The following is a 25039-nucleotide window of genomic DNA, read 5'->3' as shown; positions in this document are numbered from 1 at the left end:
ATAATGCTCCATAAATAAAATAAAACAATGTTGTTTTTGTGCATAACAAAACGCACACAATTGTGCAGTCAAAATGTAAACTAACAGACGCTGAGCATAATAACAAAGACAGGCAGACTTCACAGCTGCTCTGTTCCCAACCTCTACTGCGTGACTGACAGCCTGGAGTTTGAAATCCGCATTGTAACCGTGTCTCTGAACAGGAGCCATCTGTGGTCTTTATACACACACACAATACGGTAATATTACGTTGAAGCACAGTACACATCACTCCGCGAGGCTCCTGACTACGCTAGCCATAATGCTCCGATAATCCATCAAGCAGTGCGGCTCTGTAGCTTACCAAAGTCGTACTTAAACATTTTTTGACAGATTGCTGAGTGCCTTGTACCACATAAAATCGGTTCACGGTCAGTAAGCACAACCAGAATTCATACATAAGGCGCTCTGTCGATTTTTTAAAAATGAAATGATTTTAGTGTAAGCTAACAGTACGAAAAATACGGTATATAAGTTTTGTAAGTCGGTTTGTTTCGGGGCAAGAGGCTGGGAGACTTCGCGGTCTGGGATACAGCACAAAGTTTCACACACTCTTCATTTTGCACTTTATGGCGCTGTTGTAAATACTGAAAATACTAGTAGTGCTCCAACCTTTAGTCGGGATGCTTTCCCGGCATTCTCTACACAATACATTATTCTGCTGCTCATCTGACACTCAAAATAATAGTAATAATATTTAGTACTATCAACACTAATCTTGTTAAAATGATGTTAATGCCATAACTGCATTAACGTGGCAAAGCTCCGTTAACAGGTTAGCGCGGATCACCCTGTGTGTGGGGCTGCGCTGTGTCAACGCGTTAGCATGGTTAGCTCATTAAAGCATTGATGCCATCCAGCTGTCCACCAAAACTGCTCAAACAAATCCTGTCATTAATTAATGCTCCAATCTTAAATGTGATCAACCTATCTCTAATAATCAGCTATGTACCACAGGCCTTCAAGCTGGCTGTAGTTACACCTTTACTCACTGAGGAGATGATGGAGCGGGTCAATGCTGGGCTCAGATCTACCCCCGGCCCAATCCCTTTTTGTCCTCCATAAACCCCCCACCAGAGCGGCCAAAGGTTCGCCATCGAGCCCCACCCTCAACAGAGCAATTGAAGTCACACTGCCCAGCCTCGCCCCCCTTAGTTCCTCCTTACCACCTTCATGCCCTGTCTCCGCAGTCTGATGTGTGATGTGTGAAGGGTCCGGGCTGCGAGGATTATGGCAGTGGTGACTTTTCCCAGGAGAAGCTGGGACCCTGTTTACTAGAAGGTTTTAAAATTTCTGTACTTTTAGGTGACAGAAGGAGACATGTGGCCTGGTCAAAACACAGAGAGCTGCACTCTAAAAGATCTTTAAACATAGTAAACATACCTTGTGTGCCACAGACTGCTCCCAAACATGAGGGGGCAAGTAATACCTCTAAAACACTTAAGTTGGCTTTATTAAATGTCAGATCTCTAGCTGGGAAAACATTTTTAATTAATGATTTAATCACTGAGCACAGCCTTGATTTTATGTTTTTAACTGAAACTTGGTTGGACCAAAGTAACAGTGGAGCTGTTCTCATCGAGACGACCCCTCCTAACTACAGTTTTATCAGTGAGGCCAGGGCGAGCAGGAGAGGAGGAGGGGTTGCTGTCTTATTTAATGAATCATTTCAATGTAAGCAGCTATCTCCTGGACGTTTTCAGGCTTTTGAATATGTGGCTTTACAGCTGAAGGCCCCATCCAAAGTTGTGTTTCTTAATGTTTACAGGCCTCCCAAATACTGCACAGACTTTTTTAATGACCTCAGTGAACTGCTGTCTGTGATCTGTGTTGATTTCGACTGTGTAATTATTGTTGGGGATTTTAACATCCATGTGGACAACCCTCAGGACAAAGGGACTAAAGACCTGAGTAACACTCTGGGCAACTTTGGGCTGACTCAGCATGTAACAGAGGCCACACATAATAGAGGACACACTCTTGACCTACTGATCTCCAAAGGCCTGAGCATTTCAAAGGTTACTGTGTCTGATGTGGGCGTGTCTGATCATTACTGTGTTTACTTTGAAAGTAAAATCTCAGCCCACACAAATATATCAACAACAGTGATCACAAAACGGTGTATAACTGAAAACAGTAGTGCAATTTTTAACCAGGTCTTCCCATTAACACCTGACCTGCCCAGAGGGTCAGTCAATGAGCTCGTCAATAGCTTCAATGCTAACATGTTAAATGTAATGGACACTATTGCTCCCATTAAGGTGAAGGTTATCTCTGGAAGGAAAAAGTCTCCATGGAGAAACTCCATACTAGTGAAAAATGAAAAAAGAGAGTGTAGGAAAGCTGAGCGCAGATGGAGAAAAACAAACCTCCAGGTTCATTATGACATCTATAAAGAGAAACTTCACAATTATAATTTACAACTGAGGAGTGCAAGAAGGTCCTACTTCTCTGACATCATCACTAAAAACAGCCATAATGCTCGGGTCTTATTTTCTACAGTTGACAGGCTATATGCTAGCAGAGGAGATTATCCCCACTGCGAGAGTCACCACATTCCCAAACCAGAAACCGTGGATGGACAGATCGATCCGCACTGCAGTAAACGCCAGGACCGCCTCCTACAACACGGGTCTCGCCACTGGCGATATGAGCGCCTACAAAGTGGCCTCATACGGCGTGCGGCGCGCGGTGAGAGATACCAAACGCCGGTACCGGGAACGTGTGGAGTCCCGCTTCCACCAGGGTGACACACGGAGTATGTGGCACCGATCAACGCCGACTCTGCATTCACCAACGAGCTGAATCAGTTCTACGCCCGTTTCGAGGTTAGCCAGGCGGCTAATGCTATCTACCGCCTGACTACCGAGGACAGTGACGTCATCAGCGAGAGACCGGTGACCAGCATCGCGGAGCATGACGTCCGAGCGGCATTGAGGAGAGTGAACACAAGGAAAGCGGCGGGGCCAGACGGCATCACCGGCCGTCTGCTGCGCTGCTGTGCTGACCAGCTAGCAGGTGTGTTCACTTACATCTTCAACGAGTCCCTGGCGAAGTCTGTGGTCCCCACATGCTTCAAAAGATCCACCATCATCCCTGTGCCCAAGAACAGCAAACCCTCATCCCTGAACGATTACCGGCCAGTTGCACTGACCTCGGTAGTAATGAAGGTGTTTGAGAGGCTGCTGAAGAACATCATCTCCTCCTCCATCCCAGACACCACAGATCCGCTGCAGTTCGCCTACAGATCCAACAGATCCACAGAGGATGCCATCGCCCACGTCCTACACACCACTCTCAGCCACGTGGACAAGAAACAGGGTAACTATGTGTGAATGCTGTTTGTTGATTACAGTTCAGCGTTTAACACAATAGTGCCCTGCAGACTGTTCACAAAGCTCAGGGATCTGGGACTTAACAGCTGTCTGTGTGCATGGGTGTTGGACTTCCTCACTGGCAGAACTCAGGTGGTGAGGGTGGGCAGGTGCTTCTCCAACAGCATCACCATCAACACAGGAGCACCTCAGGGATGTGTCCTCTCGCCACTGCTCTACTCCCTCTACACTTCAGACTGTGTGGCCACCCATGGCTCCAACACCATTGTGAAGTTTGCTGACGACACAGTGGTGTTGGGTGTCATCTCCAACAACGATGAGGCGGCCTACATGGATGAAGTGAAGAATCTGGCATCATGGTGCCAGGACAACCACCTCCAGCTGAACGTCGGTAAGACCAAGGAGCTGGTGGTGGACTTCAGAAGGGGTCAGCACAGAGACTACAAGCCCATTATCATCAATGGAGCTCCAGTGGAGAGGGTGCAGTCCTTTAAGTACCTTGGTGTCCACATCTCCTCAGACCTGACATGGGCTGCCCACATTCAGGTCCAGACCAAAAAGGCTAGGCAGCGCCTGTATCACCTACGACAACTGAGGAAGTTCAGGGTCTCTCCAGAGATCCTCGGGATTTTCTATACAGACGCTGTGGAGAGCATCCTCACACAGAACATGACATCGTGGTTTGGGAACAGCTGTGTGAAGGACCAAAAAGCTCTCCAGAGAGTGATCCGTACAGCAGAACGCTGCTGCAGGATTGCTCTCCCCCCGCTTCAGGACACCTACACCAGGAGATGCCGGACTAGAGCAGCGCAGATACTGAAGGACCCGTCCCATCCTGGCAACAAACTGTTCCAACTTCTGCAATCTGGTAGAAGGTTCCGCATCTTCCGGGCAAGGACAGAGAGACTCAAGAGGAGCTTCTATCCCCAAGCCATCCGAGCCCTAAACACACACACCCGCCCTCTCACATCATCTATAATTGACTGAGACAGGACTCTTCCAGACACTAAACCAAGGAACAATGTACATTTCAAATTCCTTTAATTTTAAATATGTTTATATTGTCTATCCTGTAAAATAGTCAGATGTCTATTCATACTAATGTACAGAATTCACCTGCTTGCTGCTACTACTGCACATTCACCCAATATATATATATATATATATATATATATATATATATATATATATATATATATATATATATATATATATATATATATATACACTCAACAAAAATATAAACGCAACACCTTTGTTACTGCTCCCATTCCCCATGGGATGGACGTAGAGACCTAAAATTCATTCCAGATACACAATATAACCATCCCTCCCAAACAGTGGTCACAAATCAGTCCAAATGTGTGGTAGTGGGCACATCTGCCATATTGAGATAATCCATCCCACCTCACAGGTGTGCCACATCAGGATGCTGATCTGACATCATGAGTAGTGCACAGGTGTACCTCAGACTGCCCACAACAAAAGGCCACCCTGGAATGTGCAGTTTTTTGCGCTATTGGGGGTCTGGGGACCCAGAACCGGTCAGTATCTGGTGTGACCACCATTTGCCTCATGCAGTGCAACACATCGTCGCATGGAGTCTATCAGATTGTCAATTGTGGCCTGTGGAATGTTGGTCCACTCCACTTCAATGGCTGTGCGAGGTTGTTGGATATTCGTGGGAACTGGTACACGCTGTCGTATACGCCGGTCAAGCACATCCCGAACATGCTCAATGGGTGACATGTCCGGTGAGTATGCTGGCCATGCAAGAACTGGGACATTCTCAGCTGCCATCTGCCCTGAACAATGTGAACCATGATTCATCCGTGAAGCGCACACCTCTCCAACGTGCCAGACGCCATCGAATGTGAGCATTTGCCCACACAAGTCTGTTACGGCGACGAGCTGGAGTCAGGTCAAGACCCCGATGAGGACGACGGGCATGCAGTTGAGCGTCCCTGAGACGGTTTCTGACAGTTTGTGCAGAAATTGTTTGGTTGTGCAAACCAATTGTTCCAGCAGCTGTCTGGGTGGCTGGTCTCAGACGATCTTGGAGGTGAACCTGCTGGATGTGGAGGTCCTGGGCTGGTGTGGTTACACGAGGTCTGCGGTTGTGAGGCCGGTTGGATGTGCTGCCATATTCTCTGAAACGCCTGTGGAGACGGCTTATGGTTGAGAAATGAACATTCAATGCACGGGCGACAGATCTGGTTGACATTCCTGCTGTCAGCATGCCAATTGCACGCTCCCTCATTGCTTGTGGCATCTGTGGCATTTTGCTGTGAGACAAAACTGCACATTCCAGGGTGGCCTTTTGTTGTGGGCAGTCTGAGGTACACCTGTGCACTACTCATGATGTCAGATCAGCATCCTGATGTGGCACACCTGTGAGGTGGGATGGATTATCTCAATATGGCAGATGTGCCCACTACCACACATTTAGACTGATTTGTGACCACTGTTTGGGAGGGATGGTTATATTGTGTATCTGGAATGAATTTTAGGTCTCTACGCCCATCCCATGGGGAATGGGAGCAGTAACAAAGGTGTTGCGTTTATATTTTTGTTGAGTGTACATATATAATGTTCTTCCTCTACCCCCCCCCCCCCCCCCCCCCCCCCACACACACACACACACACAATTTTTGCACATGTCGAGGAGCGTGTCAGGCTACATTTCACTGTGTGTTATACTTGTATAACTATGCATGTGACAAATAAAGAACCTTGAACCTTGAATAAAGCACCAAATCCACACTTTTAAGCTTAAATTTCAAAACTTACATTTAACTACTGATTTTATCTACTGTTCTGATTTTATCTGTTTTGATTTTATATACTGTTTTGTTTGTTTGTTTGTTAATTAGTTAGTTAGTTTGTTTGCTTGTTTTAATCAATTTTAAATCATGCTTTTTATTTGTTTTTGTTTCTAATGTCTCTGTAAAGCACTTTGAATCACCTTGTTGTTGAATTGTGCTATACAAATAAACTTGCCTTGCCTTACTCAAAAAGCATCTCTAGACCCAGCAGTCTTAGCTAATTATAGGCCAATCTCCAACCTTCCTTTCATATCAAACATCCTTGAAAGAGTAGTTGTCAAACAGCTAACAGATCATCTGCAGAGGAATGGCTTATTTGAAGAGTTTCAGTCAGGTTTCAGAGCTCATCACAGCACAGAAACAGCTTTAGTGAAGGTTACAAATGATCTTCTTATGGCCTCTGACAGTGGACTCATCTCTGTGCTTGTCCTGCTAGACCTCAGTGCAGCGTTCGATACTGTCGACCATAATATCCTATTAGAGCGATTAGAACATGCTGTAGGTATTACAGGTACTGCACTGCAGTGGTTTGTATCATATCTATCTAATAGACTCCAGTTTGTGCATGTAAATGGAGAGTCCTCTTCACACACTGAGGTTAATTATGGAGTTCCACAGGGTTCAGTGCTAGGACCAATTCTGTTTACATTATACATGCTTCCCTTAGGCAGCATCATTAGAAGACATAGCATACATTTACACTACTATGCAGATGACACCCAGCTCTATCTGTCCATGAAGCCAGATAACACACACCAATGAGTTAAACTGCAGGAATGTCTTAAAGACATAAAGACCTGGATGCCTGGAAGGCCCCATCTTATCTTAATGACCTTGTAGTACCATATCACCCCATTAGAGCACTTTGCTCTCGCACTGCAGGCTTACTTGTTGTTCCTTCATTTTATGTTGTTTTTTTTTTTTATTTCTCCAGGCTAAATGATGATCCTCTAAATTTGTGACACGCCATTTCCTCTCCAGCTTACGAGTCATCTGCTTTATTCTACGTGTTTGAGAATTATACCACGGAGTCAGGTACTTCTGATTAGAGACCTTAGTTTTCACAGGAGCTACAGTATCCAGAGTCGTACGTAGTGAGGAGGTAAAATTATTAACAAGATGATCGACCTCTGTTGGGGTAGCGTTCAGATAGCTGCTCTGCTCTATGTTGGTACAGGGCATTGAAGATGATAACAGTGGGTGGATTATATTCTTAAACTTAGTTACAGCGCTTTCAGAAAGACATCTACTGTGATAAAGTCTACTCTCCACTGCTGCGTAATCAATTATTTTAAATGTAAATTGTGAGATTATAATATTATTTTATGCCATGTTATGCCCCTAATTAAAGATTGTGAATTATTATGTAGTTTTAGTTTGCATTATTCTCCTGAATTAGAAGAAGGTGATAACTATTGCATTTGTTAAACTGATTTGCATTATATTAGACTGCTGATTTATTGTGAATGAATGATATTGTTTTATGATGCATTATACTGCTGAGTTATAAGAAATACTGTTCGCAGAAAGTCATCGCCTTATTTGTCTGATTAGAAGAGAACAGAACATGCTGGAGTTTTCTGCCCCATCTCAACAGGAGCAGATAAACAGGGAGCCAAAGTCGTAACTTAGGCGCTGTGTGAGAGAAAGCATGTGAATGTTTAGGCTTTTATGATAAGGTGGGGGCCACTAGAGGCTATAAGAGTTTGATCAATGCTCCACCATTTTGAGATCTGATGCTGTCTGCGTACGGCATCCATCTCCCACGCGTGTGTTCATTAAAATCATCGTTTGACTCAACCCGGCCGGACCAGTGTTGTTATTGTGGTTTTTCCTCTTGTGTCCATCCCAATATTTGAATCCGTAACAAAATGTTATCAGGAAATGATCAGACAGGGGAGGGTTTTCAGGAAACACTGTTAAATGTTCAGTTTCTATGCCATATATTAACACAAGATCTAGAGTGTGATTAAAGTGGTGGGTGGGTTCTTTTAGATTTTGACAGAAGCCAGTTGAGTCTAGTAACAGATTAAATGCCATGTTCAGGCTGTCATTTTTAGCATCTACATGGATGTTAAAATCACCCACAATAATTATTTTATCTGAGCTGAGAACTAAATCAGATAAAAAGTCTGAGAAATCAGACAGAAACTCTGTGTAAGGCCCAGGTGGACGATAGATGATAACAAGTAAGACTGGTTTCTGAGTTTTACAGCTGGGGTGGACGAGGCTAAGCATCAGGCTTTCAAATGAATTAAAAGTCTGTCTGGGTCTTTGGTTGATTAATAGGCTGGTGTGAAAAATTGCTGCCACACCGCCCCCTCGGCCTGTGCTTCGAGGTTTCTGGTAGTTAGAATGACTCGGGGGTGTTGATTCATTTAAACTAACATAATCATCCTGCTGCAACCAGGTTTCTGTAAGGCAGAGTAAATCGATTTGTTGATCAATTATTAAGTCACGTACTAACAGACACTAAGATGAATGATTCTAAAAAAAAAAAAAAACTATTTTATGGAGCATAAAAGAGCAAAAACACTTCCAGACCATCTCCGAGGCAAGCTTTCCCAGATGAATGTGCCTGATCCCATCTGCCGGTGGATCACTGACTTCCTGACGGACAGGAAGCAGCACGTGAGGCTGGGAAAGAATGTCTCGGACTCCCGGACCATCAGCACCGGCTCCCCTCAGGGCTGTGTTCTTTCTCCTCTGCTCTTCTCCCTGTACACCAACTGCTGCACCTCCACCCACCAGTCTGTCAAGCTAATCAAGTTCGCAGACGACACCACCGTCATTGGGCTCATCTCGGACGGGGACGAGTCTGCCTACAGGAGGGAGGTTGAACGTCTGGTGTCCTGGTGCAGCCACAACAACCTGGTGCTGAATGCCCAGAAGACAGTGGAGATTATTGTGGACTTCAGGAAGCACACAGCCCCACTCCCCCCCATCATCCTGACTGACACCCCCATCACCTCTGTGGACTCATTCCGCTTCCTGGGTACCACCATTACCCAGGACCTGAAGTGGGAGCCCACCATCACCTCCGTCATCAAGAAAGCCCAGCAGAGGATGTACTTCCTGAGGCAGCTGAAGAAATTCAACCTGCCAACACGGACGATGATGCAATTCTACACTGCAATCATCGAGTCCATCCTCACCTCCTCCATCACCGTGTGGTACGCTGGAGCCACTATCAGGGACAAACAGAGACTGCAGCGTGTTGTGCGCTCTGCTGAGAAGGTGATTGGCTGCAGACTCCCATCTCTGCAGGACCTGTACACCTCCAGGACACTGCGGCGTGCAGCCCGGATCTCAGCTGACCCTTCTCACCCTGGACACAGTCTGTTTGACCTGCTCCCCTCAGGCAGGAGGCTCCGGTCCATTCGCACCAGAACCTCTCGCCATAAGAACAGTTTCTTCCCCTCTGCTGTTGGACACATGAACAATAACCACATGATTGTCCCCGCCACTAACACATGACCCTACGCTGTGTCACTGCATCATTTCATGTTTGGCACTGATCACCACCTGCACTCATGTATATATCTTTCTACGTAGCACTCATAATTCTTATTCTCATGTATATATCTCATGTATATCTCATGCACATATCTTTCTTTCTACATAGCACTTTAATTCTTATTGTCTGCACTGAAGCACCGCAGCAATTTCCTAATGTTGTAAACCTCAACATCTGGCAATAAACCCATTCTGATTCTGATTCTGATTCTGATTCTAAAATTAAGCAGTTTCCTATCAAAATTGCTTAATAAACATTTATTTTGTTTATTTTTATTTTATTAGTATTTTCCTTAAATGTGTTAAATGTATATTTTCTCATCTAAATGTCCACTGAGCTGTGCGCCAGGGGGCGGTAATGCGCCTTAACATTGGTTGCCAACCAAGAAGAAGAAGAAGCTGTGAGCCAGGAGGGAGGGGGTGAGTGAGTGAGTGAGTGAGTGAATGAGTGATTCGTTCGCTCGCTCTATGATTCAGCACAGGAGGGAGGGGGTTAGTGAGTCCTGAGTGATTCGCTTACGCTTATGATTCAGCACAGGAGGGAGGGGGTTAGTGAGTCCTGAGTGATTCGTTCGCTCTATGATTCAGCACAGGAGGGAGGGGGTGAGCGAGTCCTGAGTGATTTGCTTACGCTTACGATTCAACACAGGAAGGGAGGGGGTGAGTAGCTCAAATGTGTTGTTAGCATGTTAGCAGAGCGATGCTACTGTGAACCGAGGAGCTATTTTCTTGATGTGAGCTTCTACTCAGGGTTTTTTCTTCCAGTTCAGAGCAGAAATGCTTTTGTTAAGAAACTGGCTGTTGTTTGTTCCCCCCGCAATTTTAATTATAAGCTAGATATATTTCTACTAAGCGAATTAGTTTGCTAACAGAAACAGGGATGAGTCAGTGAGTCAGTTGGGCTTGTGAGTCATGATTCACGAGTCAGTAAAGTGATTCTCGAGTATTGAACGATTCGTTCACGAATCAAACATCACTAAACAAGACCAGGTTTCCAATGTCGCCTGCTCTGGTCCCTGGAAGACCATTGACTATGGTTGCCGGTGTCTCTAGCTTCACATGTCTGAGAACAGAATCACCAATTACCAGAGTTTGACCCCCGACGGGTGTGTCGCCGAGTGGGGAAAACGGTTAGACACATGAACAGGTTGGTGGTGTACCTGGGGCTTCTGTTTAAGACTATGCTTCCTCCTCACTGTCACCCAGCCGCCCTCTTTCCCCAGCTGCTTGGGGTCTGCCGGGGAACAGGGAGCGAGGCCTACGCTATCTTGGCTGCACCGCTACAGGGGCCTGGCTAGCTACGGGTGAATGAAGGGTGCGAAGCAGAGTCTCCTCCAGAGCTGCAAATATGCTACATTTGTTACAGATATAATTACTGCTAAAGGAGGCCGAGGAGTAACTAAACATCTGACACAATGAGCAAAAAACTGCAGGACGGACAGGTGAAGAGGCCATGGTGCTAGTGAGTTGGCTATGAGTTAAGCTAAGCTAGCGAAACAGTAAAGACTCAGTGAGTGAATACTTTGGCTATAAATTAGGGAGTGAGTACACAGAAAGTGTGCTTCGGATGAAGCACGTGAAGATTATACTATGGAAAAAATGTATCTTACGGTTTTTAATTAAATTGCCAAGCAGATAAGCTACCCAGAAACACCACTGTGTTTGAGCAGGAACAGGAAGTGATACTCTACCGCAGAGCGAGTTAACACCAAGTGACAGTGCCACCCAAAGGAGCCAAGCAAGCCACCCTGTCCCTCTACTCACTTTTGAATACAGTGATTAATAATCACACCATAGTCACACCAATAACTACGGATTAAATACCAAAGCCCAATATTTATGTACTGAAACCAACTACTCCCACTTGGCAGCGTAAGTAAACATGTGTGTTTAATTTTTCCACTGATTAATTTTTTAGTACTGACTGTGGTTTTTTTTGTTGTTTTTTTTACTGAGTTTGTTGCAAATATTCAGCTTAAAAACACTGTCTGAATAATTGTTAATGAGGTATGTTCACAAAGAAACAGCTCATATGTCAGCAGAACTGTAGAACTGAAAAATGTAAAAGTAGAACTTCAGATCCCGAGTGTGTGAGGACAGAGATGGATCAGCTTTATTTCAGATGCCTTGATGCATGCTCAATCATCCAGGAAAGTAAATCTCCAAAAGTTGATTCTGTTCATCTGGATGCAACGTTTTCAACGGGAGAAACGTTTTGTCACTCGTCCAAGTGACGTCTTCAGTCTCAGCTGACTACAGGTTTCCCCAAACTTATAAACAGTACATTTGCACAATGACTGAAACCAGCCCACTGAATGAACAATGGGCTGGGAGGTCAGTTTCTTCATCATAATTATTCAAATTCTCATGACCACTGAGGGAACAATCAGCCCACTCCCGCACCTGGAAATGTACGAAGGTCTAAATATTTATCCAAAGGGCTCACTGAAGATCAGCTGATTTCTACGGGGCAAAAAGTACTTAAACTATTTCAGTTACCCACTATGACCATTGCTGCAGTGCAGGATGAACAGCACTGATGGGGCTCTGATATATTCATGTAATATATTATGACAGAAAGTGCTACAGACTGCTTTCAAAGTTTCATCCTCTGTTAAGTCTAATTGTTGAATGTTGCCATTGTGTTTCTTAAATTTGTACAGTCTTAGTTTAAGCAGCAGGATCAAAGCCATTCCTTTGATCCTGACCACCTCTCCAGCCACTCTGTGCTGGGGGAGGTTTTATTGTAGATACATCCTATCTGAAAGATCTGTTTCTTTCGATGTAAGCTTCCTGGGTTTATGACCCTTTGGTCAGCAGGAGGTCAAACACACACACACACACACACACACACACACACACACACACACACACACACTTACAGAAGTTCACACATATACATTTACATACAGTGCCTTGTCTTTGTAACCAAAGGGGGGTTGCAAGGGGAGGTGCTTTGTAAACTATTGTTTGAAGTTTGTCAATAAAAGGCAGCGAGAGGAGGCCATCATTGGGGTCTTTGTCGTGCTGGACACAGATGAGAGGCCTCCCTTGCGCAAGTAATGGATCGATCGACTGTCTTGTTTTCTTCATGATGAATAAGTCTCTAGAATTAGCGGGGTTTGTGGAAACACAGACCCAACATCCTCCACAGCATGTGTCCTGATCAGCAGGCTCCTCTTTGGCTCAGTGTTAAAGTAATTATCTGATTATTCCTGTGAAGCAGTGCCAGAAGCTGCATTGCATTTCCACAGTTGATTGAGATTAAGCCAGACTGAACGTGCAAGCATAGCAGATTGGGCTGCAGTTCTGCTGGACCATGACCAGGAAGAGATGCAGCTCCAACAGACATCTCCAGTACAGGACTAGAGCTTTCCCAGGCACTGAGCAGGAAACAGCACTGAGGTAAGACACGCTACACTGACTATAATGCATGAACATACCTGAACTCTTATACTTAATTACATATTAGGGGAAAAGTTCTTCTCCATTATTTATTGGGTTTTATGAACAGGACAAGAACATTAATAAATTCCATTTATTAAATTAGAGTTTACAGTGGAGGGACTACGGTCCTGCATTGGAGGTCTTTCAGATTATTTAACTTCAAGTTTGTAATATGTGTTTGGCATTGCAGCCGAGTCCAGGCTAAGAAAACTTAAGTTCCACTGTGAGCTGGAAGAGTCACAACTGCAAAGGGTGAATTATTTTAAGCGTGACGCGAACAAGTTCTAAATCTTCCTCTCGTGCACACTGTTAAATCTCCCAATTCTTTTGATCGTTGGGCTGAAGGAAGGACAATACTCGGTGTATAAATGCTCAATCAACAATCTTTTATTCCATACAATTCAACACTTTATGAGCATAAACCATCCGGATGGGAGATGAGCGCGGGAGGGTGTCCGCCTGATCTCAAAGCGTCTGAGCGTTCCTCACATTCTTATAGCTTCAGCCCCTCCTCCACCTAGTCACAAAGCCTAAACATCCACATTCTTTCTCTCTCAGTAAGTCCAAGTTATGACCTCGGCTTCCTGTGCAGTCTGTCCTGTTCTTTTCTAGTCAGACAAATAAGGTGATGACTCTCTGAAAACAGTATTTCTTATAACTCAGCAGTATAATGCATCATAAACAATATCATTCATTCACAATAAATCAGCAGTCTAGTGTAATACAACTCAGTTTAATAAGTGTAATAGTTTCACCTTCTTCTAAGTCAGGAGAATAATGCAAACTAAAACTACATAATGATTTCACAATCTTTAATTAGGGGTCTAACGTGGCATAAGATAATATAATAATCTCACAACACATACACATCCACACACATGTGCACCTGTCTAAAGACAGATCTGACTTAAACTACAGTCATTTGATTAAATGTTTTGATCTGAAGTATAATAAATGAGGCTTCTGCTCTTTAAACTGTTGTCTCATATTAGCTCAACTTAAACAAATTATATTCCTGCCATCTGTCCTAAAATATCTGATCTCAGGGCCCACACACATCCGTTGCCTGACGTTGGTGTGGATCTCCAAGCAGCTTTGCAACCCATTGAAACCCTTCTTTCATGCTGTGTCTGAATTATTAATTACATATCTGTCATCACTGATGGTTTCATGGATCTTTCTGCTAGTCTCCTCATCAGATTTTCCACCTGATAGAAAAAGATGGTGGGTGTTGGTTCGGAAGGAGAGACATGAAGCCATATTTAAATGACCACAGAGGGAAGCAGTACTTTCCTTAGTGGTCATGATTTGTGGTTGCAGGAAGTGTTGAGATGCTGACTCAGCTGATCCTAGGATGGACTGCGTTGCTAAGCAGCCTCCCGTCGGCTGCTTCCTCTATTACAACAAGTGAGTCAAACACTGGATAACAGTTAAGTCCATAAACACTAACACTTTCTTGCCTCCTAAGGTAAAGCACCCACCTCAGTGAGTTTCAGATTAAACCATTAAGATGTGATTGATACTTCAAATGGCAAGGGCCCTTCGTGGTCACACGACAAGTAGCGGATATTAGGTGGTGTGGTCGAACAAGGGAGGGGCCACACAGATATATCACGTTGACCAAGGAGGTCAACGTGATATATCTGTGCATGGAGAGAGGCTGAAAACACTTCTGTGTTGAGCCTGGTGAAGGAGAGAGCTGAGTTGGGGCCGGAGAAATTAATCAAAAATATTGAAGTAACTGTCTGTTAATGAGCATTTCCCCTACCTGGCAGCTCCATCTTGAACGTCCTTTATTGAATATATCCCCTGTGCAACTTTGTACATGTCCAAACCATCTCAGCCTTGCCCCTTTGTTTCCAAACTGCTCAGGCAGAACTGTTGTGATGAACTCATTGTGGTGTGAATAAGGCATGGCGGGACCACAAATTGTAATTTTGAGCCATTTATTTACACCCAAGCTGCCAGCTGCACATCACACCACAAGACCACTCATAACCCTGCTTTTCCGTGATTTAATGCTGCGGCCGTGACCTGCATCTCCAAACGATACATCATAGCAGGTCTCACTAACATCTTGGACACCTCCCCTTTCACTCTTGCTGCTATTGTTCTGTCACAAATCGCCCCTGACACTCATCTCCACCCTACCTGCTCTTTCTTCTTGACCACTCTTGTGCACTATTGCCTTAGATGGCTGACTTCAGGTATGTAAACTCATCTATCCTTATTACCTCTCTTCCTTCCATGTTCACCTTTCCACCTGTCTCCCTCTCGTTCACACTAGAGATGGCACGATACCACTTTTTTATGTCCGATACCGATATCATAAATTTAGATATCTGCTGATACCAATATGAATCCGATATAGTGTATTTTTTAATTGTTTATCTGCTGGTTTCCTCTTTCTGGTGTAAAGTGAGCCAAAAACAAACAAGAGAGACGGAGTCGCGACAGAAGAGCCGATCAGATGATCATTGATCAGTTTTATGAATGAAGTAGCAGCAGGAGAGGGAGAGAGAGAGAGAGAGAGAGAGAGAGAGGCAGTTGCTCCATATATCGGTTGTTAAGCTTAACGCTGGAATGCTTTTCTGGCAGATCAATGACCTCAGTCGCCTCAAAAAATAGAGACGACTCTGGCCCTTCCTGTAAAGTGCTGTGGTGTTTTTAGCCCAGTCCAGTTTATTGTCAATGTGTACTCCAAGGTATTTATAGTCCTCCACAATGTCCACACTGACCCCCTGGATTGAAACAGGGGTCAAGTGTTTCCTGGTCTTCCTGAAGTCCACGATCAGTTCCTTGGTCTTTGCCACGTTGAGCTGCAGATGATTCTGCTCACACCACCTGACAAAGGAGTCGACCACAGCCCGGTACTCTGTCTCATCATCCCTGCTGATGCATCCAACCACCGCAGAGTCATCAGAAAACTTCTGAAGATGGCAGGTCTCTGTGCAGTGGCTGAAGTCTGTGGTGTAGAGGGTGAAGAGGAAGGGGGAGAGGACAGTCCCCTGTGGTGCCCCTGTGTTGCTGATCACCTTGTGTGGGAGACACACACACTGTGGGAGACGTACATATTGTGGTCTTCCTGTCAGGTAATCAACAATCCAGGACACCAGAGAAGCATCCACCTGCATCGCTGCTAACTTATCACCCAGGAGGGTCGGCCTGATGGTGTTGAAAGCACTAGAAAAGTCAAAAAACATGACCCTCACAGTGCTCGCCGGCTGGTCCAGATGGGTGTAGACACAATTGAGCAGGTAGATGATGGCGTCCTCAGTTCCGAGACGAGGCTGATAAGCGAACTGAAGGGGATCCAGATGTGTTCTTACTATGGGTCGCAGCTGGTCCAGGATGAGCCTTTCCAGGGTCTTCATGATGTGGGAGGTCAATGCCACGGGCCTGTAATCCTGGGGGCCACTGGGACGAGGCGTCTTTGGTACAGGGACGAGGCATGATGTCTTCCACATCACCGGGACCCTCTGCAGACTCAGACTCAGCATAAACAGTTTATGAAAGACTCCACACAGCTGGGGGGCACAGGTCTTGAGGACAAGGGGACTCACTCCGTCTGGTCCAGCAGACTTGCCTGAGTGAAGTCTCCTCATTTGCATCTCAACCTGGTATTGAGTGAAGGTGATGGGTGGGGGAGGGGTGTCAGGAATCTCACAGGAGGCAACATGTGAAGAGAGAGGCTGGCACAGTGGTGTGGCTCTGGATTCCAGGCTGACTGCAGGTGAGGTTGTGGGGGTGGGAGCAGACACTGTGGTGTCGAATCTATTGAAAAACAGATTCAACTCATTGGCTCTATTCTCACCTCCCTCAGCTCCCCTGCTGTTGGTTGGCCTGAATCCAGTGATGGTCTTCATGCCCCTCCACACCTCTCTCATGCTGTTCTGCTGGAGTTTCCACTCCAGCTTCCTCCTGTAATTGTCCTTAGCCTCTCTGATCTTGTCCTTTAGTAACACCTGGACCTTCCTCACCTCCTCTTTGTTGCCCCCTCTGAAAGCCCTCTTCTTGTTGTTGAGGAGGGCCTTGATGTCCTTAGTCACCCACGGCTTGTTATTTGGGTAACAATGAACAGTCTGAGCTGGAACAATGGAGTCGGTGCAGAAAGTTATGTAGTCTGTGATACACTCAGTAAGCCCATTGATGTCCTCGGCGTGAGGCTCACAGAGTGTCTCCCAGTTGGTCACCTCAAAGTAGCCCTGTAGTTCCGCTATTGCCTCCTCTGACCACCTCCTAAAATTTTCTCTCCCCTGGTGGGACAGTTTGTTTGAATGTTGTTAGTGTATTGTCCAGTGATACATGGTTGAAGTCACCCGAGATCACAATAAAGGCACTCGGGTGCTGAGTCTGTAGCCGAGCTATGGCAGAGTGGATAGTGTCACATGCAGCTGTGGGGTTAGCAGAGGGAGGAACATAAACAGCCACCAAGATGACGTGAGAGAATTCCCTGGGTAAATAATACGGCCTGAGTCCAACAGCACACAGTTCAATGTCCGGGCAACAAATCTTTTCTTTGATTGTTATGTTGGCAGGGTTACACCACCGGTTGTTAACTAAAACAGCAAGCCCACCTCCTTTCCGCTTACCGCTAGCGATGCTGTCCCTGTCCGCCCGAACAGTGTGGAAGCCTTCCACGGAAGCATTCTCATCGGGAATGTCCTGGTGCATCCATGATTCGGTGAAACACATCAGGCTACACTCTCGGTATTCCCTCTGACTCCGTACCAGTGCTGAGAGCTCGTCGATTTTATTTGCCAACGATCGCACATTTCCCATCACGATAGACGGCAGACACGATTTATAGCTCCTCCTCGCTTCGAGCCTCCGCTGTCTCACCGTCTCCTTCTTTCTTCTCTTCTGTCCTTGACCTCTGCATCCCCGATGTGTTTTCCTCCAAATATCAGCTGGTACTTCTGCGGGCCTGGCCAGCGAGCCGGCCGGCATCAGGGCGATCAGCTCATCTCTGGAGTAAACAGTCCGTCCTCTCTTGGCTCTCTCTCTCTATTATCTGCGTTCTTGAGAGCCACAAAGAGTCAGTGAGACTCTTTCTGACCTTCTCCATTCTTCTCCATCAACACTCTCAAAGCAAACATCACATAGAGCTCTTTCTTGATAGGGAGCCACACTGCTGCTCACTGATTGTCACCTCTCTTCTCAGCCTAGCTTCCACAACACTTTACTTTATCTTCATAGTATGTGTCATTAACTTTAACCTGTGTAGTTACTAGAGCTCTGCATATCACCCTTGCTCTTGAACATCAGTTCCAGTGCCTTGATGCATGCTCAGTCATCCAGGTAAATAAACCCCAAAAGTTGATTCTGTTCATCTGGATGCAACATTTCCAGTGGGACAAATGTTTCGTCACTCATCCAAGTGACTTCTTCAGTCTCAGCTGACTGACATTACATTTTAATAATCAACGAATTGACCTCCCAGCCCGTTGTTCATTCAGTACTGCTGGTTTCAGTCATTATGCAAATGTACTGCTTATAAGATTGGGGAAACCAGCAGTCAGCTGAGACTGAAGACGTCTCTTGGATGAGTGCCGTGTTTCTCTCACTGAAAACGTCCAGATGAAAAGAATCAACGTTTTGGGATGGGTACCAGTACATTTCTTTTCCATTCCTCGGGCATGAGGACTGTGGTGAACAGTCTGGTTAAACAGCCTAAAAGGTCTGCTGCCCTCTCTCCTAGAAATCTGCCAGCCACCTTTCCACTCTTCATTCTCTTCACAGCGGCCCACACGTGTGCAGGGCATTAGCAAGGAGGAAGTGTGGGCCGCTATGAAGAGAATAAAGAGTGGAAAGGTGGTTGGTGACTGCACATGCAGCAGCATGACTGCTGTGCAGACAAGTCAGACAGTGAAATATACAAATCAAGAATCAATGCCCCACAATATTTAATGTCTGAGCCACAGAGCCTTGATCATAGGACCACTCTGGATAACATGATGTCATGGATGGTACGTAAAATCAAAACACAAGATGTGATTTGTTTTAGAAAGTGTTTTTTACTTCACATACTGCCTAAAACCGTCACTATGTCATGATTATAGATCTGATTGATCTCAGTGCCCTCCTTTCCCAGAATGCACAGGGAACACAGTAATTAACATGATTTTTGTACTCTCTGCCTGTGCAGGATTCCCATCCAGCAGAGGCAGCAGGTGGTCAGTTTCAAAATGTGAAGTCTTCATCACTCCTCCTCTTCCACCACCTATGTTTCCTCCAATCAAATGGAAAGCAGAGCTAATGGTGATGATCTCCCTCCTCTCTGTTACCCACAAATTAGCTTTGTTTTAAAATTATTCCTTCAAGACTTTCTTCAGGAATAAATGTTTCAAACCCTTTAGCCTTTAGCCCAACCTGCAGCACCCACATTGATTCATTCAAAGAAAGAAAAGGTGTGAGAATTGAAGCATGATGTAAAAGAACTCGTTTTTTGTAATTTCTCTGTAACTCTCCAGGTTGACATAACAGAACACATCACAGGACCTAAAGGAGAAAAAGTATGCAGGACCATCTTTTTACATATTTAACCCCCCCCCCCCCCCCCCCCCCCGCCGCCGCCATATGTACTGTTACGGTAATGGTACTGTTACTGTTGCAGGGCTGTAGGGGAGCCAGAGGATCGAAGGTACAGTGTAAGACAGTTATCCCATCTTTTCAGGCTCATAAATACTGCATGTAAGATGTCATGAAAGCAAAAGCTAACTGGTGAGTGTATTTCAGGGTCAGCTTGGTGTGTTAGGTCCAGAGGGAGAAGGTGGAATGCAAGGAGCCATGGGACAGCCAGGTCAAAAGGTTATACAAAGTCCGTCCATACAGACATACACCACAACACTGACTGCATGGTCACTACATGGTCAAGGAAAGACTTGCTCTGATCAAATAAAAACAGAAATTACTATTTAATTTAAGAGCTAAAAAGAACTAAAATGAGGAGAAAAGAAGAAGTTCTGGTTTCTTCTTGTTAAAAGGGAGTTTTTCCTTCCCACTGTTGCCAAAGCGCTTGCTCACAGGGGGTCATATGATTGTTGGGTTTTCTCTGTATGTATTATTGTAGGGTCAATATAAAACGCCTTGAGGTAACTGTAGTTGTGATTTGGCGCTGTAACGAAAACTGAACTAAAATGTCAGGAGTGTAAAAGTAATGGATAAAGAGACCTAACATGTAAAATAGAGAATTGCAGAGAATTGAAACAGTGGTGAAAAAATGAAAAAGAAACTCTTTGTGTAACACAAAGTTCATGTTTTCAGTAATGCGACTGTGTGACTAAGAACTCTGAGGTGTGCATTTATGCAATAATAAAGTCATATCCTGTATTTGTAAAGCTATGACTAATAAACGGGTAAACAGCCTGTATTTGTATAGTGCTTTACTAGTCCCTAAGGACCCCAAAGCGCTTTACACATTCAGTCATCCACCCATTCACACACACATTCACACACTGGTGATGGCAGCTACATTGTAGCCACAGCCACCCTGGGGCGCACTGACAGAGGCGAGGCTGCTACTTACATATTTACATTAAGGACAATGGTTACTATAAGCAGAGTACTGTACAGTTATTAAATTAAATAAAAATAACTACAGATAAGAGGCAAAGCAGGTTTTAGTGTGAATCGGTTGATTAAATTATTGCAGTTACAGCGCAGATGGACTGACAATGACAATTGCCCCAATACAATTCCCACTGCACCCTGCACGTGACACTGAGGCACTTCAGGGTTTTTTTCTTTGGCCCAAGGTCCCTGATGAAAATAAAAAGCTTCATTTACGGACATACAGGGTGGGGCATTTGTTCTTGGTTTGCTGTTGGCTGCCAGGGTTGATTTTGTTATTAATCATGGTTGTAATGCTTGTGCTACCTGTTATTTCTTGTGCACACCAAGGTCTTTCAATAAGTATAAAAGACTCATCTTATACAGTTTAGGTCATTGTGACACAAGACCCAAACACACACGGGTTATGCTTAGTGTCTTTTATTTTGGAAATAACCTTTGGCACCTGCCTCGGACGCAGCCACTCCCTCCCAGCATCATCTGCTCCATCTCACTGTGGGCACACAAGACATCTCCTTCATTAACACTGTCCCGTACACCTGTTGCCTCTCCTCCTCCGTGCCGCCCAGAGTTCACTATGTCACCCCTCCTCTGCAGCAGGCCAGCAAACCACGCCCCCGCCACAGTCATCCTTTAAAAAGGGGCAAAGTTTCATGTTTTTACAGGAAACACCGAGCATAGAAAACATATCACTAACTTGATTTCTCAGGTGTATCAGTCGCCTTTCCATCCAAAGCCAGATAGGTTTTAAGAATATTAGATGTGATAGACATCATCAATGTTCCATTTATTGAAATAATGTATAAATCTAAATGTTTACACAGTGAAAATATGAGCTGATATGAGTCAATGTTTCCACAGGGAGAGAAGGGAGACAGAGGCTGGAGGGGCCTGTATGGAGATATAGGAACTCCTGGGATGATGAAGGTACATTAAAGGCTGGATATATTATTTATATGACTAACCAGCCAGTAGCCATAGTATATACTACCTGATTTAGGACACATCTCATAAACTACATTAAAGACTGTGCTGAATAGATGAGTTCGTCCTGCCCACATGCAGACATATATGTTATTCACACTCATCCCGACTCCTGTCTGGAAACCAAACAGCAGTTTCCCATTTGTATTTTGTTTTAATGCTACTGATACTAAGCTCCTTTGTGTGTTTATGTAGGGCAATAAGGGGCAAAGCGGATTCAGTGTAAGTGTTTTTTCTTTTTTTACTGTTATACATTTATACATATGTTCCGATGACACTTGCTATTTTTATTGTTCAGGGTGATAAAGGTGTCAAAGGAAAAACAGGCCTGGAGGGAGTGAAGGTGAAGAAATCAAAAGAAGAACAAACATTGCTCCTGTTAGACATTATGTGACTGCGTTGGCTGATGAATCTGTGCGTCTCTGCAGGGGGAGCGTGGCATCCCTGGAAACCCAGGACAGAAGGTGAAGAACTGGCTGAGACACATTCGGTGAAAATCTCTGGCTGTGCAGTATGTTAAGGCCATTCTGTTGTGCTGGTGCAGGGAGACCCAGGCCAATGGGGCGCTGCAGGGAAAAGGGGGGAGGAGGGATCCAGAGGAAAGCCTGGGGACAGGGGGAGCACGGTAGGCACGAAGAATGAAACACAGAGTGTGTGCATGGTGGGAAACCCTGCAAGGGGTTGGCAGTGCTAGAGTCGGAAGAATGACACACAAGTGTGTGTGTGTGTGTGTGTGTGTGTGTGTGTGTGTGTGTGTGTGTGTGTGCGTGCGTGCGTGTGTGTGTGCGTGCGTGCGTGTGTGTGTGTGTGCGCGCGCGCGCGCGTGTGTGTGTGTGCGCGTGTGTGTGTGTGCGCGTGCGTGTGATATTGTTCCCGTTGCATTCATGCATTTTTGTTTAAAGAGCTGCCTGTTGAAACAAAAGCTAGCTGTGAGGTAGGCGTTTACTAAACGTCTACTAACCGTGAAGTTTTGTACCGACTTCATCCTTTGACACACACACATATCTGAAAAACTGCTTAGTAGATTCATATATTTAAAAAGGCACCTATTTTCTAAATATCATTTTGTTGATGTGAAACTTCTTACCTCTCACTGTCCACAGACATTTGCTGCTTGGTTACCTTTAATAGGATATAGCTGAATGTAAGAAGTTTGTACCTCAGTTTGTCTGCTGCATGCAAACCAAATGAATGGAGTGATCACTGTGTGCAGGGGCCGAAGGGATCTCGTGGGCCCAAAGGGTTTCAAGGTCATCTTGGTCATGCAGGGCGTCATGGTCAGACTGGAGAACCTGGACTTCCTGGACAAGGTTTGTGACAACACGTGTATCAGTTTTGAGCTACTTTAAAGTGCATGTAAATATATAGTCATGATATTGGTACAGAAGATGAAGATTTATAAAGTTGTATTTAAATTTCATTTCACCAGAGAAGTCTGATTGAGGTTAGGAACTGCTTTTTAGACAGTGACGGCATCAGGGAGGCATGAAACTGTGCTGAAGAAACTATGTTCTGTAATGTAATGATTTATGTTACAGAGAATACTCCCATCTACATCTCTACACGGTATAAAAATGTATATAATTACTTTTTGTGTCTTTGATCACGCCTTATTGTGTGACATTGTTTTTTCCAGATGTTTGCACAACCACTAAAGCCACAAGAACCATTTTAATGCTGCAGGTTTATATAACCTGTAATAATCCTTTCATGCAGCGTAATAATCGGTATAAAACCACACTTTAGTTCACACTTCATTTCATCACTGTTTACATGTTTAAACAAAAACTTCCTGGAGCGTCTGCAGTTTATCCAAAACACTGCAGCAAGGCGAACCATCGAAGTATTCACACACGTGACACCGCTGCTGATACAGCTGCACTGGCTCCCCATCGAGTCCATTTCAAGATTCTGGTTCTGACCTTCAGAGCTCTTCATGGACAAGCACCAGCTTACATCATTAAAGGTCTGCAGCCCTGTGTCCCCAGCAGCTCCCTGAGGTCATGTGATCAGGGCCTACTTGTTATTCAGTGTACAAGGCTGAGAACTGAGGGAGACAGAGCTTTAGCCCCTGTGGCTCCCAGACTGTGGAACTCTCTCCCACTGAGCGTAAGATGTGTGGACTCGGTAGTTTCTTTTTAGAGCTGCATTTTGTCTGTTTCTGTTTTATACTTTGTCATCCTTGTGTCAAGCACTTTTTGATCTTTTATCTAGAAAGGTGCTATATAAATAAAGTTTTACTTAGTTACACATTATTTAATAGGGCAATGTCGTTCAGGCCAACGACGCAAGCATGGAGCAGTCATACATACCCAGAAAGGATAAAGCTGTGACATGATGGCCTTGTTGAAACCACTTAAAATATAAACTTGTTGGCAGAAAGCTGATTATGCCTTGTGTTTTCTTAGTGTATATCCTACCAGGCATGGAGGGAGAAACAGGAAACCCAGGTCCTCCAGCCACATGCAACTGTTCACAGGTTCAGAGCCCACAACGATTGGTGGACAGCGTGCACACGGTCAGTGTCACACTCTGGTTAAACTGTATTACTCTGCTGGGGAGTAATCTTTACACCATCTCATCCCAGTGCATTTTTTAAAGCAAGACTTTTGTTTTATTGGATCTGAAAGAGTGTGGAGCAGCACACCCACAGCAACACAGACAAATGGACCAGAATTCACACATGCTAGCTTACCATGGACCTTCTATGAAATGTGATTCTAGCTATGATGACCCAGCAGCTCTGGATTCCTCATTTTGAAACCACTGCCACCAGTAAGCTTTAAACAAGTCACAGAATAGTTCTGCATGCCATGAGGTTCATGTGCTTGTTCAGTTACATGTTCAGTTAGGCTGTAATCGAATTTCTAATTTGTAAACAAAGCAATTCTTGCATGACTGCTCGTGTTGTGACAGCTGTCAATCAAAGCGGCAGTAATCCTTGGTCCAAACACAGGAGCTATAAATGTTTTCACCCCACGTGCAGTTGTCATGACGAGGAAAACAGCTGGAGACCTGGACTTTGTACCGTTGTGGAAACAAATCCTTTTGACCTCAGCAGGCTCATGTGTCACTCTGCAGGTGTTTGTTGCGGATGGAGAGAAAGCGATGAGAAGGCTGCGCGTGGAGAATGTGATGGTGCTTCGCACGGACAAAAAGGCTCTGTACATCTACACTGAGTCTCAGTGGATCAACGTATTGGTAACACACAGCAACAATTGAATGGAAACACAAGATCCAACACACAATACACAACTGTCTGATGTTTAATGAAGAGTCTCTGTGTTGCTCTCTGTCCACACAAACACACGATTTGAGTGT

The 25039-nt window shown here is 44.9% G+C and overlaps 1 protein-coding gene and 1 long non-coding RNA gene across 2 annotated transcripts; both read left to right on the top strand.

Annotated features, from left to right (window-relative positions):
* Positions 1 to 12927: 12927 nt before the first annotated feature.
* LOC113008183 (uncharacterized) lies at positions 12928 to 19335 on the top strand. Its single transcript, XR_003269992.1, has 3 exons — positions 12928 to 13120; positions 14483 to 14569; positions 19311 to 19335. It is a non-coding gene; the product is annotated as an uncharacterized LOC113008183 (long non-coding RNA).
* Positions 19336 to 22347, top strand: LOC113008507 (macrophage receptor MARCO-like). Its single transcript, XM_026145971.1, has 9 exons — positions 19336 to 19423; positions 19636 to 19677; positions 19779 to 19805; positions 19901 to 19972; positions 21596 to 21661; positions 21914 to 21940; positions 22017 to 22061; positions 22147 to 22208; positions 22263 to 22347. The coding sequence occupies exons 1-9, from the start codon at positions 19388 to 19390 to the stop codon at positions 22345 to 22347; spliced, it is 462 nt and encodes a 153-aa protein (XP_026001756.1). The 5' UTR covers positions 19336 to 19387.
* The last annotated feature ends 2692 nt before the right edge of the window (positions 22348 to 25039 follow it).

This window comes from Astatotilapia calliptera, chromosome 16 (assembly GCF_900246225.1).
Source record: "Astatotilapia calliptera chromosome 16, fAstCal1.2, whole genome shotgun sequence".
NCBI lineage: Eukaryota > Metazoa > Chordata > Actinopteri > Cichliformes > Cichlidae > Astatotilapia > Astatotilapia calliptera.
Note: the sequence above shows the minus strand (reverse complement) of the source record. Positions and strands in the feature narration are given on the sequence as shown.